The sequence below is a fragment of the Mustela nivalis genome (genome assembly GCF_964662115.1).
Source record: "Mustela nivalis genome assembly, chromosome: 1".
NCBI lineage: Eukaryota > Metazoa > Chordata > Mammalia > Carnivora > Mustelidae > Mustela > Mustela nivalis.
The window spans coordinates 137,878,499-137,898,153 of record NC_139020.1 but is presented as its reverse complement, the minus strand read 5'-3'; the positions used below and the strand labels follow the sequence as shown (position 1 = coordinate 137,898,153).

At 41.8% G+C, this 19,655-nt stretch overlaps 1 protein-coding gene across 16 annotated transcripts in view; it reads left to right on the top strand.

Moving 5' to 3' along the window:
* Positions 1-19,655, top strand: part of THRB (thyroid hormone receptor beta) — a 377,031-nt gene that overhangs the window by 341,894 nt on the left and 15,482 nt on the right. For all 16 annotated transcript variants that reach the window (XM_082686715.1, XM_082686716.1, XM_082686722.1 and 13 more), the window contains 3 exons: positions 3,168-3,315; positions 6,188-6,393; positions 17,043-17,189. In XM_082686715.1, coding sequence (XP_082542841.1) covers positions 3,168-3,315; positions 6,188-6,393; positions 17,043-17,189 — 501 coding nt within the window. The remainder of the gene's footprint in view (positions 1-3,167; positions 3,316-6,187; positions 6,394-17,042; positions 17,190-19,655) is intronic.

The following is a 19,655-nucleotide window of genomic DNA, read 5'->3' as shown; positions in this document are numbered from 1 at the left end:
TATCCCTGCTTCATGTCTATCTTCATGACGATCAAGAAATCCACTAGCCTCTTTTTCCAAGATCACAAGTTGTTTGGGGCCTGATTCAATTAAGGTTTACCTAAAAGAAAAAATCATATAACAAAAAGCTAGATTTTTTCAGCCTCTTTCCCTTTATCTCATATCAGAATCCTATTTCTAGGATTGCCTCCATCATAAATCAGAAAGCAGTTTTCCCAGGGTAATTATGCAGATCATGCATTTAATATAAAGACAAAGTATCTTGGAAAAAACAATGGAGTTTTTCAAATGAAACACAGTTTTTAGGAGTGGCCAAAGATGAAAAAGGTTATGTTTCACATACTGTTTATTCAAACCTACATTCTGAAAATAATTCTACCCCACACTTGCAGTGTATATGGGGAGAATCTTTTTTGCCCATTTTTGCCCTGAAGACAGCAAAAATCTTTTGGAGCTGTTTGGTCTGTTTTGATGAGTCGGTTTTTATACATCTTTTATAGAAAGAATGTTGATACTTCCCCACAACAAACTATTTTTGTAAAAAAGACTCATAGCTTTTAGCAGTTGCCCAAATATTGACACTCAGCTATTTATCACACTAATCAGAGCATCATCTCAGACCACTAAGAAGTGAATCCAGTTCTCCAAATGCAGAGAAACATGTCTGATGTTGATCAATAAAAGTAAAACCTCTCCTCACCAAAAACATCATCAATGAAATATATGGCCTTATTGAGTCCCTAGGACATGTCTTTTGTTAGCTCACCTCTAAAAAGAATTTTGTAGGTAGAGTATATTAAATATTGTCTATTTGATTCACTTCCAGAAGTTAATTTTTGTCACTTTTTAAAATTCAGGGATCTAGCATCTTTACATGTACTTATATGAAGTGACCCCTCATCATATGTCAAATATGTTTTTATTATAACTTAGGGGAAGCCAACGTCTTAAAGGGGATTTGGTCCATGAAGCCCCCAAGTCATCAGAGAGAAACCACAGAAAAGATGATACTATGAATAGCAAAGCCTGTACCCCAATACCTTTCTCAACATAAGCAAAGTATAAATTATTTCATTTATTCCATTTAAAAGTTCACAGAGTAGCCTTTTTGGGAAAATGAATGTTACCCCATTGTCTGGTATACCACAGCTCATTCTCCCCTTAACATTGTCAGACTCATCAGTATGCTCCACACCCCCTTCTAAAACATAAGTCAGCATCAGAGTATGTGTGAGAAAAGGGTCTCCCCAACAACTTTCCTATCCTCCTAGCAGCACACCTTCTCCCTGAGGCCCCGGCTTTCGTGCTGCCACCTCTAGAGAAACTCTGCTTCCTCCAGAAGGAGGTATGCTCCCCAGCCACTCTCCTCTCTGTCTGTGACACATGTCTTCTCACCAGGAATCTCCAGGTTGCTTTGCTCTCTGGGCAGGGATGATCCAGGAAGGGTAGACTGGAGAGAGGGCAGCAGAAGGAGGGAAGGGAGGTTCACAGGGCAGCTTATCCTTCAGCACTGTGGCATGCTCTGTCATTCACGCTCTAACAGAATGTGCCCACCTTGAATACCCAGAGAAAGACCGCCAGCATGACAGAGCTGCCCACGTGTGACAGAGTGAATCTTAGAACATGATAGCAAAATCATTCAAACCAAAGGACATAAGTGTTTAAGGATACAAAACCCAAAAAATAATGGGGGCAGTTTTCCTGTTAGAACTTGAATAGAAATGTTAAGGGATTTGCACAGATGCCCCCAAATCAAGTCCACTAGTTTCAGTCATGGCTGTCATTTTTCTATTTCATCCTGCTTTGCCCTATATAAAATCTTACGTTTGACCTTTTCATTATAAGGTCTTCTGGGTGAGTGAATATGCAAGTGGTATATGTACATAATCAAAGCCAAGGAAAGTTAAACAGGATCATACAAATTTGGGCTTAATCTAGGCCAGCTGGTATGTCAGTCCCTATTTCTGTAATAAAGTTAGAGGTCCCTTTAAGCTTTAGTAGACAATATCCTTCAACATTTGTTTTTCCCTTGTGAGTCTCCTAAAACAGAACAAAGGTTGGGGGGTGCTATTTAAAATCTGTTCATCTAAAACATTTAAATAATATAGTAAAATTGGATTCAGTTCATAAGCTCTAGGCTGAATTCCACAGTGTACTTACCACACGATTTGGGGCAAGTAATTGAACCTGTCAAAGCCTTGGTTTTTTAATACCTATCGTGAAGATATTACGAGTACCTACTTCATAAGGTTGTAAAAGAGACAGAAGGATATAGAAGCACTTTGCAACGGGCCTCTTACAATAAGGGCATGCTCTCTGCTATCATGAGTGCTACAATGCAGAAGCCCCATTGCCAAGACAGGAGTACCATGTCCAGGAAAGTTCTGGTTAGAACACACCTTTGAGAAGGTGTATGTCACCTAAATGTGGACTAAATGGCATCCTCAGCAGCCTTTATGGTGGCTCTCTCCCATGCCTAAGAAAGGAAGACATCTACTGAACCTCAGGGTGTATGCCGACAGACACTGGAGAGAAAGAAGACTATGAAAGGAAAAACCCCAATGCGGTGTACAGTGAGAAGAAATTGGGTGTAGAGTCAGGAATTTTCTACTCCCCAAGTACTATTGTTTCAAGGGTTATCTGAGCTGGCCATGGTCCTTTCAAGAGTCAAAAACAAGAACTAAACTAAATCTCTAAAGGTTGTTCAATGCATCCATTTAATTAATAAATTACATTATTAATTAATAGAGTATCACAAGTATCCAGCTCCTTTATTCTCCAGCACAAAGTATAGCAAGGTTCTTCACAGCTTTAACAACACAATTATGCCACTCTATGAAATGAAATAATATACTTTATTTAAATTACTCAATGTATAGAAAAAATAAAAATGAACACTAAATTTTTCCCATTAACCTCTTTTCCTTACGAAATGCCAAAAAGATACTGACTCTGTCTGTTGTCCTAGACATTTCTTCATCTCAGATTTAGAATTCTTTAGATTCAGTTTGGGCTAACTGTCCTGTATGTGAATAGGTAGGAACTACAGGCCTATACACAGGTAAGGTCCAAAGCAATCTATCACAGTTATCTGGACACAAAATTCTGGAGCCATTTATTTCTAGAAAATATGAAACTGTTGTCTTGGGTCTTTCTTTCCCATGCAGGGTTTCTTTAGAAGAACCATTCAGAAAAATCTCCATCCATCCTATTCCTGTAAATATGAAGGAAAATGTGTCATAGACAAAGTTACCAGAAATCAGTGCCAGGAATGTCGCTTTAAAAAATGCATCTATGTTGGCATGGCAACAGATTGTAAGTAATCTTCTTCCTTTGTTTCATATTCAAGAAGTGTTGATTGGGGAAAGATTTGGTTCAAGGAGATCAACCAGACAGAAAAGAAGGCAGGAACCCATGTGGACAGAGAGAAGACACCTAGCACTTCCACAGACCCCTCACTCGCAGGCACTGCTGCATGGTTTCCACCTGACACCTTCCCTATCAACTCCCAAATCTCAAACAGACCGCTTGGGAGGGGAAGTGATTAAATGACCCCTAACACATCTGCAGGACTGTTAGCAATACTCTGTTCACAACAGATTACGAATGTGCCGTCATGTCAGTCCCCCTTGATGAGGCGTAATTTTACGTATGACACTTGTGTGGTGAGAGCCTCATGGACTAGTCCTAATGTTTTTCAAAAGCAGAGACAGGAATTTATTTTGTGGACATTTTTGGAGATGGGGCACTAGCAGAAAACATCATGTTCAGTAATTTTTGAAGAATGTGAAGTCGAGTGCTATCGCATGAGTCATCCTGCCGTTGGTTGTTTGTTATATTTTTAGCCCATAAAAACATTCTAAGCCCCAGTCCTCCTACCCAGTTTTCAAAGTGCCACAGCATATGGTGGTAAGATTAGCCACTGGAGTCTCTTCTTCCCGCACCGTGCAAAGGATTTACACCAGTCACTTTAATTAATCTGATAAAAAGAATTGTGTCATTCAGAATGTGTGGCCTCTGTTTTGCCAGTCAAATCAGTGTGAGTGGTTTCTGTTGGTATAAGTGTTTTGCATCTCAATGAAAGTTTCCAACTTGTAGTTTAAAAAGAAGAAAAGGAAAGAAAATAAAAAAGGAAAGAAAGAAGAAAAGAATGTAATGAGGATTTTCCTCAGGAAAGAGGAAATAATCACGGCTCACATTTATGTGATAAACAGGGTTCTCTCAGCTAGAACAAAAAAATCCGTGAAATGTCCTGCTTTGCCCATTAAAGAAGACAGAATGAGGAATCTTTAAAAAGGAGGAGGGTTGTGTGAGAGCTTTAGGCTGGAAATCCTGGGTTAATCCCCACCTCTGGCTGAGTGTGTTGTCTTCATCTTCTAAAGACTTTCAGCCATTGCCAAAAATATGCCTGATAAGGATACGTGAAAATGATTGACCTAGAACCAAATATTTAGATGTGTCAGTGTAAGGGACTGTTACTACTGAATGTCCATTTCATTGCTTGATTGTTAAAAAAAAGGAATGTTTATAAAGTTAAAAAAGCTCAGTGTTAATCTCGACTAGGTGGAAATTAATTTTGAATGCACCCTACAAGGCATTTTAAGAGCTCAGGCTTTATAATCAGAAAAACTGTTGGAGTCCCATATCTGCCACTTACTAGCTGTGTGACCCTCAGACCTAATCTCTGGTTTCCCTTATGTGAAATCATCGCCTACCTTGCAAGCTGTTTTCAGGATTAAATTAGATAATGCATGATATCAAATGCCACAAAAGCACAAAGGAAGCACTTGGGAAATGGGGCTATAGGTAGAGCCCACTGCTTGTCCCTTTAATAGGGAAACCAAAGTGACCTAACAGGGCTCATTCACATTTCCCACATTTGCCATTGTTCACCTGATTTGGATGATGCAATCCAACCCAGATGACCTGGGGTTTCATTTTTCTGTTTGTGGATTAGCTGAGTACTTTTGGTTCTCTTCCTCCTGCTATGTTTGCTTTTTTTCTTTTCCTACCAGGTCACACCTTCATCAAGAAATGGCCCTAGGACAATGATGTTGTAGAACTGGAATCAGGAGTCCTGGGTCTTGCCTTGGCTCTGCCATGAACTTGCTGTGTGACTTTAGGCAAGTCATGATTTCTCTGGCTCAACTTCCTCCTCTGTGAAAGGAGGGAGTTGGGCTAGATAATACCGAAGGTTCTTTCCAGTTCTAAAATACTGTGACTCGGTAGCATAAAACCAGAGCCTTTCCATTCCATTGATAGTTACTAAGAGTCTGGTAAAATGGTTTTGTTCTGGAAAATAACCACAGAAGTAGAGGTTTCTTGTTTTCTGTCCTTCTTATGTTCCTTTTGCATAAGTGGCAAAAGTCATGGCTCTATTTACTGACCACCTGTAGTGCGTTAACACTTTGAATGCCCTGTGAGGTGGGTATTATTGATCCCATTTTATATAGGAATTAATGAAAGCTCAAGGAGCCTAAGCAGCTTGCCAGAGGTCACACAGCTAGAACGTGGTAGGGTCAGGATTCAAACTCAGCTCTTTCTAGATTCCAAAGCCTGGGCTCTTTAACCACTGTTGAGGGCAAACCAGGTAGAGACTAGAGCAAAGTGAGTACCTGGGCAGTCTGCGATAGGCCGAGCTTCATTCCAATGGACTCCTGAGGGAGCTAATAGAGAGTTGGGGTCCTTTTCATCTGAGGAAGAGATCATTTACCTCCTGTTTACTGTTTCAGAACTTTTGTTTAACCTGAAGTTCTTTTTACTAAGCCATTTGAGGGCAGGAGAAGGGGAACAGAGACCCTGGGAGTGAATCCAGATAATTGGCTCTAGACCCATATTGACTGAATACAGACTCATCTGGGAACCCATGGATAGGACGGATTTTACTTCCCTCTGCTTCCTTCTTCTTTAGGGCCACCTTCTGTGGAGGTGGGATGCTCACTGCCCAACTTCCCCCAGAGCTTTGTTTCAAAAGCTGGCCAGGCATTGGGAGTTTGCATTAGATCTCGAGTCGGACCACAGCTAGTCAATGGCAGCTCTTGCTGCCAAGGAGAGAAAATATTTCAGTGTGACCCACCCTGCAGGACCTGCTCAGCCATCTGTGCGTGGGTGGTCCAGGGCACATGTGCAGTCTGCCAAGTGTCTGCGTGTGTCCCTGCGTTTCGTCTCATCTTTCTTCCCCTCCTAGTGGTACTGGATGACAGCAAGAGGCTGGCGAAGAGGAAGCTGATTGAGGAGAACCGGGAGAAAAGACGGCGGGAAGAGCTGCAGAAATCCATTGGGCACAAGCCGGAGCCCACAGACGAGGAGTGGGAGCTCATCAAAACTGTCACTGAAGCCCATGTGGCCACCAACGCCCAAGGCAGCCACTGGAAGCAGAAACGGAAATTCCTGGTGAGGCTCCCCGGCACAGCTAGCTATCAGCTGCGTGCTCCACATTTTCCCCTTCAGCTCGCTCAGTCCTCATCACCCTGGGATGCTGGTGCCACTGCCCCCATTTCACTGATAGTAGTCCCAAGAAGTCAAGTGACTTGAAGAGTCAGGATTTGAATCCAGGGCGGTTTGAGAACAAAGGTCACCCCTCCCATCTGTTGCTTGTGAGTCACTAAATTCTAAAGCAGTTTTTTAGGCGACATAGTCCATTTGCTTTTGCTGTTAATAAGGCCAGCCTTAAATCAACTAATTATAACCTTCTTTACCTGCCAGCTTTCCTCTTTTATACCCATTTCTTCTCCCAGATGCCCATTTATATAGTTAGCCCCCTAAACTCACGCCAAGATATCCCCTTTAAAAATAACCCCTAGAATGAAGTGTCCCGTATCTCAACTGTAATTTTATGTCAATAGAAGTCAAAATATTTAGCTTAAAACAAAGAAACTCGAGTCCAGGGAGACAAGGGGAATTAGGGGGTGGGGGTGTGGGCTGGGATGTATAGAGGTATATAGAGGAAACAGGACTTTCTAGGTTCTTGGAAGATGAGTGTGTGATGTTTTTATAAAAACTAACCACTATGAAAGTCCTTCCTATTCATTTCTCCTTTGGACATCACCATGCTTTTGGTTAGGCTAGAATCATTATCCCCATCTCACAGATATGCAAACCAAACCAAAGACCTTATTTGGTTCACCCAGCTTCACACTACTAGAAAGTGGCAGCCAGGCCTAGAAGTCCAGGCTGTCCACCCACCTCACCAGATGGACTACCCTACGCTGCCACTACCAGCTGGGGTTTGACCATCTCAGAGACTGATCATGCCCCTAGTTTATGATGTGGAATCTTTATGAGCACCAGCAGCAGATATTCTGTGGGTCCGTTTGTCTCTCCAAGTTACATTAACATTCCTTCCCACCTCATTGAAAAGGTATAGTGTATAATTGTCCTTAAAAAGATACATTTTTTTCACCATGGTAAGGATATAGTTTTCATCAACATTATAAGGAGATAATTTTTTCATGAAAACAGTAAAATTACAACCTGAAAGAAAATTTTTGGAAAGAAAAGCTGGCCCATAATCCACCTGCTATCAGTTACTTTCACTGCTGTCCAGAATAGGTTCTAACATACTCTATTCATGGAATCTATGAACAGTAACATTAGAAAACACTTAGATGGCTCTTATCAAGTGCCAGGTTCCATTTTGAGTGCTTACCATATTAACCTATGTCAAAAGTGTAGGTAGAAGTGGGTAAAAATCTTCATTTTTACCAAGCAGAGAACTGAGGCAGAGAGGTTACGGAAGCTTGCAGAGCTCCATAGCTATAAGCAGTGGTGATGGATACACCCCAGCTCCAGGATCCATTCACTTCATCACCACACTATACAACTTGGCCACCTACACAAACCCAAAGAGCCTTTGAAAGACTCTCTGCCTTTGGAGGGGCAACCTTTTAGTTTCTTAATCTTGAATCCTCAGGCCTACTTTGGTATATCTGCCAGGAATTAGAAAACATGAATTCTGAATAGATAGATCAATTCTAATCCATTTGGGGCATAACAAGATAGGGTCCTGCCTACCCAAAGCCTAAATCTAGCCTTTCCCCAAATGTATCAACCATAAATGGACATGGTAGAAACCAGTTCCAGGCTTGATTTCAGAGTAGTGCCAAGGCTGAATTTCAAATAAAGTGGAAGATTTGGGGCACATATGGACTTCTAGGGATTTTTACACTTCAGTTTTCTCTACTCCAGAAAGAGAATGAATACTAGTCTAACTAAATTCATTCCAGTGGTCACCAGGGCACGTTTTTCCAGACTCTAAAGTCTATTCTTTTATTTTAAAGAAAAAAAAAAAAAGACATTTACTGAGCAACTACTGTGTGCCAGTAAGTGAATAAGTCAGCTCTATTCTGGTGGAGGGAGAAAAACAATAAGGATTAAACAAACAAGATGAATACATGTGGTGGTATGTCCAGTGAGGAAAACAAACATCGTGATGGGGCAGAGTTATAGAAATTTGGAAACAGAGAGAGACTTCCTTCTCTGAACAGGGTGGTCAGAAAGGTCTCTCTGAGGAGGTGGCATGAGCTGTGCCTGAAAGCTAAGAAACAAACTCTATGCAGTAAAATACATTCATATCCCTTTATGTCTTGTGATCTCTTAGCAAAGAAGACACGATTGGCTAATGGTCAAAAAGCAGGTCTGCACCTTTAGCTCAAAGGCTCCTAATGCTTTTCATCAGTCTGATCATCTACAGAAAGAACCAAAGAAAGTATGGCACAGGATGATTTGCCATTAGTTTTTTTGTCAGGGTCATGAGGTATCCAGGAACAAGAGTTCTCTTTGGGAAGCAAACATTCACAGAGCAACTGTTTTACCCACCTGTTTCCCTCCCAGGGCGGAGCCGACGACAGATATTTTGTATATCTTTGATCCATTCAAGAAATTGTCAACCCTCTTGGTCCAAATACAAAAAGCTGCTTCTCCAGGCCATTTTTTCTTAGGAGGATGCTGGGGGTGGGGGTATCTGAATACCTCTACGGTCCCATCTGTCTCTACAATGAGCTTCATTTCTATCAGCCTATCCCCTTCTATGACTGGGATCACCCCAGCATCTCCTCAACAGAAGGGCCATGTTCCATTTAGTATTGTCACTGCAGTGTCGATCCTATGTGTGGTTGAGACCTGTGGTAGCTCTTGTCAAAGATGGCTGCCATTACAGCCTTTCTTCCCTGTATATACAGCTCATTCTCTCCCATAGAGAGGTGAAGTCTGTTTCTCTCTCTCTCATTGAACAGAGGCTGGGCTTGGGATTCCTTTAAGCAACAGATTTTAGCAGAGTGACTTTTAAGGCTGAATCTGGTGCCAGACAAGAGACCAGAAATGTGGGTAAAGAATTCTCAGATGACACCAGCCTCTGTTTCCATTTAAGAACAACTATATGAGGGACCCTAAGTAAGAACACCTGGCTGAGCCCATCAACTCTGCGCAACAGTAAAAATCTGTTGTTTTAAGCCACAGTCTTTTGCACAGCATAGATAACCAGGACAGAACACAATAGATATCATGAAACAGAACGTACAGTTCCACTGGCCCATCCTCAGAGACAGTACAGTAAGCCCTGTGTCTCAGCCTAGTTTACATATTTACACATGCCCCTTGCAGAAGAGTGACTCCAATTGAGTATGTATGCTCAGGATAAAAATTTCACTGAGCAATGAATTATTCTTGTAAGGACATTAAGAATCCTTCATCAAAGGCAGCTTTGCTAAACGATATTCATGTCTGAATAGGCTTCTACACATTAGGATTTGTGTCTCCCATGCGGCTGCCTCTATTCTACTTATAACACTGCTATGCATATTATTTCATTTATTTGTATGTGATGATGGCCCATCTTCTGCTGAGAAAGAATTTGAGGAGACCTATTATGTTAATAATAGTATAGTAATATATCAGAGGGAACTAAAAATTATATGTTGTCCTAAAAACTGCACGTACTCACTTATCTGGAAGAGGAAAATCACTTATTCCCCCAAAAGAATATTCTTCATCACTTTTCACCCTAACATCAGGACTCAAGTCAGAAGTAGAGACTGCTGGTTCGACCTGGGTTTCAAATCTGTATTTGTGTCTATAGAAATGAGAGTCATTGGCAAATAAACTTTTTAAAAAGCCATGTAGATTTTCATAATTCCAAAGCCACTCTTTAAAACTACTTCCAAAAGCACTTAAATCATAATTTTCTAGTTTTCTCCAATCCACCCAAATCCCTGATGTTACAGAAGTGCCCGATGTAACCACCCTTTGGGTGTAGTGACAGCGATGATGAAACAGAGAAGTGCACTGAGAAGGGAACAGGGGCCATCTGAGCCAAACAAGGGAAGCAGTGTCTCTGCCACGGGTAATTCACTTCTACACCTCCCAGGGGTAGGAAGACACTCAATTTGGAGTAAAGCCCATAGCAGCAATAATATTGTCTGTTGACACGGTGTTATTATTCTGCTCCCTTCATTCGCATGTGGAGGTACAGCTTTGGATGAGTGTAAAGTGTAAAATGTGACCATCAGAACAAGGACCGGGCTGCCCAACTTTCCCCCAGCAGAGCTACTGACTGATTTCACATATGATCCACTGAGAAAGCCTAAGGAAAGGGGCATAAGCAGAAGGGCCAACCAGGATGGGTGATTTGGCCACATGTGGTATGCGTGGACAGGTCATAAAGCAAGAGCAACCAAGTCAGGAAGGTGTCGAACTCCCAAAATGATAACTGCGTCAGAAGGCAGGGTCATAGTCATGTGCATGGAGATTCAACCAGACAGCCTGAGTTCAATGCTTGTCTGTGTTGCTTTATATATACATATAATAATATGTATTATATGTATAATATTATATGTTTTATTACATAATACATCTAATATTTAAATAAATATATATACACATATGTGTATGTGTATATATATTTATTTAAAGCAACAAAGACAAGCATTGAACTATATATGTATATATACACACACACACGTATATGTATATATGTATGTATGTATGTATGTATGTATATTGCTTTTTGGTTACATGACTTTAAGCAAATTCCTTCACCTCTCTAAGGCTCAGGCGACTTTACATCACAAGGTATAAAAGTTGCAGATATAAGTGCCAAGCACATCATTAACAACGATGTAAGTTGTTCCTATATGCATTATCCCTACAATTCTCACCTCATGTCCATCCCTGCTTATCCTGGGAAAAGGGAGAGCCTGAAGTAATATCCCAAAGCCCAAGGACCTTTAATCACCATTGGTCTGGGCCTTCCTGCCCACGTCCTTACGGAGGTGTAAGGAGATACCCTGTGATCTCGCAAAGGAAGGGACAAGTCCCATCTGGCCCCATCCCACTCTGCTTGTGCTAGAGAGCTGTAAGTTCAAGCCACATAGCCCTCAGCTCTGAGCCAGCCACAGCAAAGAGGTCAATGGGCAGCATCTGCTACTTACCTTGAACAATACCGATGAACAGTCAAAGCAGAAAGGCACCTAGTCCCCCTTTGTGTATCAGCAGCTAGTGACACAAGTAAGCTAGTAGAAGCCCACCCCTGCACACACCCCTGAATCTCTCCCTTCATGCCCCCATCCCCACCACTGCCCCGAGGAGATATCCTGGATTCCTAATTGGCCTGCACCCCACATCCAGTCAGTCAGAAAGCCCTATGTCCAGCTCCCAAGAGAAGTTTGAGTTCTTCCACTTCTCTCCATGTCTACTGTCACGCCATAGTCCAGATCACTTTATGTCCTGCCCAAACAGCTAGTGCCACAGGGCCATTTCTTCGTCTGGCTTACCACATTCCTACTCCACATAACAACCCAAATTCTCATCCTGCTGCCCTCTTATTTGAAGTCCCTCGGTAGAGCCACACTGCATAAGCCCATCCCTTCCCCAGAGGCCATCATCATGAGACCCTCGCCTGCCTCTGTGCCTCATCTCATGCCATCTCTGGGATCCAACTACATGGGCCTCCTTTCTGGCCTTGGGACTTGGCACGGGCTTTTCCCTTTGTCTTTAATTTTCTTCCTCTGGCTCTGTGGAGTGTTACCTTCATGACATTCTTCCAGTTAAAGCTTACACATCACTTCTCAAAGAGTCCTAGGCTGCCCACCTCCCTTCTGACCCCCACCTACTATCATGTCGCCTCCAGTCTAATCACAAATAAAAATTCTTCTGTGAGAATATTCTTTATATTGTCTTTATATTTATAAATATTTATATTTATATTATAAATATTTTTATTATTTTAATATTTCATTTATTTATTTATAAATATTTTAATAAATGTTTATTAAATAAATATTTTATTATATATTTATTATATAAATATTCTTTATATTTCAATACAGTGAAAGTTCCTTGAGGGTGCATTGTTCATTGATGTAGCCTTAGCATCTAGAACCAGGCCAGGCTCCATAGTAGTTGCTGAATAAATATTGGTTCAACATGTATAAACATACATTTATTCACTCAACCAACCAAAAAGCATTCTGTCCTCCACCTTTTAGCTCAATGTTTTCCACACAGTAGACAACCTTAAAGCTTATGCCTCCCACCCGAGAAGTTTATATCTTACTGCATACCTACATAATGCAATAAAAAGTGATAGTTATAAATGCTGAATGCCATGAGTGATGTACATGGCCCACAATCTGTGTTCCTGTGAGATAGGCCTCATTTCACACATGTCATCTGGGAAGACTTCGAAGAGAAAACAGAATTTGAGTGGGATAGTATTTGGAATTGGCAAAGATAAGATGGAAGTGGGGACTTGAGAAAAAGCAAAAGTCAGGAGGAAAGGCAGCAAAAGTGCAAAGCAAGTTGAACAGGAGACATGAATAGGTAGGATGAACTGGCTCAGTAGGGCAGCCAAGCAGGAGGAAAGTCAGAATGAGAACTGGAAGCCCCCCAGTGAGAAAGCTAAGGCAGTTTGAGCCACAGCGGTAAAAACCAGGCTTTGCCCACAGTCTACCTTGGTGACTTATCATCGGTACCTGAGCTTGATCCCAGTGCATGCTCTTTGGGGTGGGGGTGGGGGGTTGGGGTGAGCAAATATATCTCATGTCATGGATTACAAGCCTATTAGCTATATCAACATGTCTAATAGGGTCAATTGATGTCAACTATTTGTACTCTTCTTTTTTTTTTTTTAAGATTTTATTTATTTATTTGACAGACAGAGACCACAAGTAGGCAGAGAGGCAGGCAGAGAAAGAGAGGAGGAAGTAGGCCCCCTGCCAAGCAGAGAGCCCAATTCAGGGCTCGATCCCAGGACCCCGGGATCATGACCTGAGCCGAAGGCAGAGGCTTTAACCCACTGAGCCACCCAGGCACTCCTGTACTCTTCTTTATTTCTAACATCTTCCAAATATTGTAGCAAACAATGTAAAAAATCTTTAGGGAGGTCACAGACAGGGTTACAGTGCTCAACCTTAATTTCTCATACCTCATGTGTTGACTCAGGTCAATTCATAGACTCTATTTATCTATCTATCCATTTTCTTCTGGTATCCAAGATCCATTATGGGAATAAAGCTTAATATAATAAAAAGCTTTGACTTTGTATATGATTTTATTTCTAGCAATTGTATTTTCCACTAAATACCCAAAGGCTTAAAAGTATATTTTTTCCCTACCCTGCTATTTATTTTTCAACAGAAAAGTTCAATTTTAATTAAAATTGCCATATTTCCTTATAAAACTCCCCTCCTTTTTTCAAACCTTTAGTGGTATCACAGATGTGATTCAAATGCCCCATGAACCCAGAGATTAAATGGAAATTTTTTAAAATCGGTATTAACTTAACCGACATTTCAAAGGACACTGAATACCATTAAATACAATCAGATTAGATCTATCCATGTTCAGTGACAAGACATCTAGACTCAACCAAGCCAAACTGTAAAAATATAAAAATATTATTATTTTATTTTTATTTCTAAAAAAAACTCACCTTATGTGTGTGTGTGTGCATGTGTATATAAAACTCCCTTTCTTAAGGTATGACCACATTCCTCTTATCAGTCAATCTTCATAACAGAGTTGTAAAATAAGCAAGGCAGGTGAGATGAGACTCATTTCTGGGGTGGGGGGAGACCAGCAAGGAGGTGACAAATGCCAGGAGAAGCAGTGCCCAGAGGAGGACCTGATGTGCCTTATCCCTTCGTTCAGTCCATGTGAGAAAGACAGGCAGAGAGAGAGAAAAGGAAGCTGTACGTGTGATTATTCCATCAATTCTCTCTGCATCCAGAAAGCCAGCAAAGCAGTTGCCTCCCATGGGCTTCCCACACCAACTGTTGCCCCAAAACATCATCACTGACTATGATAACATGACAGACTAGGCTCCTTTCCCATTCACCTGCTGCTGGCAAAGCAAACAATAAAAAATAAAATAAAATAAACAGAAGAACCTACTGGATAACCCAAAAAAGGTCAATGCTGCCAGTTTGTTATGTAATGTATTTTAAATCCTCCCCTAGGCTGTAACCACAGCTCCTACCACGCCTTTGGAGAGGGCCTGGGCTGCTCCTGTTGACCCTGGTGCCCTAGTAACATGTCAGTAAGAGAGTCATCCTTTGCTTTCCTTTGTGCTAAGAATTAGATGTGAGCAATAATTGGAGAGCTGTGGGAAGAAAATGGTAACTGGATTCCTCTGAGCTGGATGTGTTATTGCCAGTCAAGTGGTTCTCAAAGGGTAGTCCCAGACCAGCAGCATCAGCATGCCCTGGGAAGTTGTTAGACATACAGATTCCCGGGCTCTATCCCTGACCTACAGTATCAGAAACTCTGGACATGGGAACCCATCAGGTGATTCTGATGCAAGCAAGTTTGGGGACCACAGCTGTAGGCAAGCTATAGTCTTGTCACCAGCAGTGTCTTCATGACTCTGAGAGTGAGGGATTCAGCTTTGCTTGACTAGTTCTCAGTGCCAGATCCTCCTGCCCATCTCTGCCCACCGTCCCACCTCTCCCAACCCTGGGTGCCTGGTTCTGGTCTGTTCACTGTGGCTCCAGGCCATGGGATAGGCTTGAGTCTCTGACCCCTCCCATCACCTTCACAACTTCTAGTAAGGTAGTGGGAGAGAATGGTAAGGGAAATAGGAGTAGAATTTTGCCCCCAGGTATGAAAAGTGTACAGGCTGTGGAGCACCTTTGTGGCTCAGTCAGTTGAACATCTGACTCTTGATTTTGGCTCAGGTCATGATCCCAGGGTCATGGGATCAAGTCCCATGTCAGGGCTGCACATGAGTGCTTGCTCTCTCAGAAACATAAATCTTTGAAAAAACAAAAACAAAAGCAAACTGTATCAGTTGTAAAAGCCTTGAAGTATGGGGTAGATGTGGGGTTCCTGGCAGATTGCTGGGTAGAGGCTGCGTGACCAAGATCTAGTCCTGGCCTCAGGGGATTGTCTTAACCTCCTTGAGCCCTTTGATTTCTCACCTGCCAATCAGGATTGTATGAAAACCACTTGAGATAATGTACTTGCTCAAAGGGGTGGCTCGCTGGCAGGCCACAGATAAATGGTGGTCATAATTATGACAACAACAAGAACGGGCAACAGAGGGAACTGTTCCTGGTAGGTAACACAGGTGGCAATAGCAGATGGTGAGAGACCATGGTGGTCTTGGAACCCTCAGCTAAGGAGCTGGAGAGTACCAAAGTACACTGGGGAGGCTAACGTGAGTGATACAAGCACCTGGGGACTTGCTAAAATGCTGGTTCTGTACCATTAGGACAGGGGGGAGGGGGCGGCTGAGATTCTGCCTTTCTAACAAGTGCCCAGATGATACCCAAGCTGCTACACCACCCTTTGAGTAGCTATGGCTTTGAGGCTATGGCTTTTGTTCTCGGGCAAGCCAAGGGCAGAGAAGTGCCCCCGGGGACACTGAATACTAGTAATACTAGTGTTACTAGTATAACTTAACTAGTGGGAAAAACAGACACTAGTGTGTCTGCCTGAAAGCTTGCCAAGTTTACACAGCTCAGTTCCTCCAAGCGACCTAGAGGTGCCCCTCAGCCCCACGAGACCTCCTCCAACTAGCGTCTATAGGGCAGATGTGAACTTCAAGACCCAGCTGCTAGGTCAAAAGCAAGAATGAATCCGCGAGGTGCTTCTTGCCAATGATGGAGTTTGGGAATGTTGGTGAGGTCCAGAGCTGAAGTCTTTGGTGTAAAAAGGTAATTTTATTAAAGTTCGGGGACAGGACCCATGGGCAGAAAGAGCTACTATACTGGGGTCCTGAGGAATGGCTGATTATATACTTGGGAGTTGGGAGAGATAAGGAAAAACAGAGGTGTCCAAATGGACTTTAATATGCTAAGACTCTTTTATATGCGAAGACTCTTTCATTGGCAGAAGACTCTCAGGATACTGGAGGCCCTGTAATTGTCGAGCTCAGGTTGTTTTTCCCTTCTAGCAAAGTATTAACATTAAGACTGTCAGACACTACATCAAAATGATGTATTATACGTTGGCTAATTGAACACAATAAAATAAATAAATAAAGACTTTTAAAAATGGAAAGAAAAAAAAAAAAAAAAGACCGTTTTCTGGAAGAATGTCACACATATCCCACCTAGGAGTTGGGGAGGTGGCGGTGGTTAGGGGGATGTCAGCTGGTGTTTTGTCTTCAGCTTACCTTCTGCTCCCTCATCACCAGGGCATCCCCATCACACTCCTCCATCATGGCCCACAAATGCCAGAATGTGCAGGGCTCTGAAAATGCCACCCCAGAGCCCCTAGCACATATGTCACCAGGCATCCTTCATGCGTTTAGAAGCAGGATCCAAGTTCCTGTTGTTTCCCTCTGCCTCCCTCTTTCTCTCACTTTAATTCTGCAGCCGCAATTCTGTGAACATTATCACCAGCAGCTCTTAAAACAACGGCCAAGACAGTAACTTTGCTCAGAAAATTGAACTACAGAGAGCGACATAGTTTAATAATGAGCAAAGAGAAAACCGGAAATTGCGTAACATGTCAATTCAGAAGAGATTTTTCCGCCACATGAGAACGATGATAAAGATCCCTTCGTGTTCTTCATTTAAATCTTTCTTGTTTCTCCTCCTTAGCCGGAAGATATTGGACAAGCACCAATAGTAAATGCCCCAGAAGGTGGAAAGGTTGACTTGGAAGCCTTCAGCCATTTTACAAAAATCATTACACCAGCAATTACCAGAGTGGTGGATTTTGCCAAAAAGTTGCCTATGTTTTGTGAGGTAAGGACACTGTTCTTCCTTCTGCATTATTTTTCATTGCAGGTCCATTGATTTCCAGGAATATGGAGTATTATTTATAATTTAATGTTAATTAGTAGGGACTTAGTCACATGAAAGCAATGTCAATACAAAATGAAAATACACTATTTCACTTTTATTTCCCTACTTCTCTATTCAGTCATCACTCATTAGCTAGTTCACATGAGGCTGAAGATCCTATCTATCTATGCACTGACTCCAGGCATAGCGAAATATGACTGACACTAATAACATCTGTTCATTCCGCACCTACAATGTCCCAGTTACCATGCTCAACTCTGCCCACATTAAATCCAATCCTTATAACAGATTTGCAGGATAGCTTTAATTAAGCCCATTTTATAGATGGGGAAAACTAAGATTGAAGAGATTAAGTTGATTTATCCAAACATGGGGCCATGGTTTGAGTCTAAGTCAATATGCTTTCCATTACATATCCTAGCAAAACGGTTGTGTGGTTGTTTCCACCTCAAGAATAAGGATCTCCCTCACAGAGCAAGGATCTTAACTCCTTACCTCTCCTCTCTTTTCTTATAAGTTCACCCTTTCTTGCCCTGTTTTCATGGCACCCTGAAGAGCTCATCCACCTGAGCTTATAGGCTTTCCCTTTAGGACACCAGATCCCTCATCTCTAACTTTAGCAGTCCTACCATGTGGTGCCTGGAAGCATGGGCTCTGCAGTCAGCCGGATGGGCAGGAATCTTACGTAACTTATTTGGTGTCTTCAAATCTTGGTTATTTCATCTTTAAAATGGGAATCATGATACTATTTACTGCTTAGAGCTATTGTAAGGTTTAAATGGGATAATGATGTAAAGTGCTTAGATAGGCCTGAGGCCTAAGTGTATCCATAAATTCCACTTGTTAAGGTTTCTGTTTTATCTATTACATTACCATCCTGCCTCTAACCTCCCTTTTTTGAATCAAGTGGAGAATTTTTCCCTTTGAAAAGCTATCAGGTGCCAAACTATTGTTCTTCCCACCTCCAAAGAAACCCAGAAAGATATCAAATACACAGGTCCATGTACTGCCATGAGCCTCTTATATAAGCTATCCAAGTGAGAAACCAATCTAGCCTCACCTAGAAAGAAGCCCTCTCCTCACCTGGAAAGATTCCATCCTGCTTTGGCTTCCAGCTCATCTGTGTTTTGGGGTTTGCAATAATGGGACCCCAGCTGGAGTCTAGAGACCTCAGACACTGATGAGGACACTTTTCATTGCTTGTTTTGCACCTCCACAAAAGCCACATCCAGAAGGACAGAACAGTAGGCTTCAGGATGCAGGTATCTGACCCCCAGACCTAGCTGAGAGAGTGTATACTTTGCTCTTGTCCCCTGCTTCACTGTGGTTGGGGCCAGGGTACCTGATGTGCCAGCTGGCAGTCCTATAGAGGGAATGACTCGTACCCCACACCCAGAAGAGCTGGTGAGTCCTGGAGAAGGAATTTTTTCATATGTGTATTTGGTGTGGAGCATCCCATGTCTCTGACCATCTTTTTTAACTATCATTTATTAAAGTTTGGAAGGCTATTAAAAATCAAATATTCAAGGTTGGCTCAGTCTGTTGGGTCTGCCTTCAACTAGGTAATGATCCCAGGGTCCTAAGATTGGAGCTCCTAGTCTGGCTCCCTGCTCAGTGGGGGGTCTGCTTCTGCCTATTCTTTGCCCCTCCCCTTGCTCATGCTTGCTTACAGTCTCTCTTTCTCAAATAAACAAAATTTTTTTAAAATAACATATTCAAGATTCATGGTAACACCACCTAAGGATAAACTGCTGACGTTTTGGAGTCTATTTTAGTCTTTTTCAATTATGTGTGTGTATACATATATGTATATACACATGTACACACACATATACAAAATATGAAACATATATAATTTATACCATAATGTACATCCTACTTACGAAACATTTTTAAACTTTTCTATTAAAGAGTAAAAGGCACTTGTCATAAAGATGCTGCTCAATGAATTTTCACATACTCAACACACCCAAGTAATTAACACTGAGGTAAAGAAAAATTACCAGCACCCTGTTGTACCAAACTTCTTACCCCCAACTGTAGAGCACACATCATTAAATGTTCTTTCACAAATAAGTTTTAGTGACAACATACTATTCTAAAGAATAGATCTACATAACTGAGGTTATATGCATTGACTGGATCTTCAGTCCTTTTCCCATTTTTCACTAATATAAACATTCTCCAGTGAACACCCTGGCTCCTATGCCCTGCTCACAATACTATTTCTTAAGGAAAAATTGCAGAAGTAGATTTTAAGGACCAAAGTATATATACCTTTTAAGGCTTCTGAGATGTGTTGCCATATTGCTTTCAAGAAGGGTGTACACTCTCATAGCTGTGCCAAGGGCACTGGTTTCCTCTGACTCTCAGTGTCATCTTTCTCTTTTGTTCACTGGGTTGAGT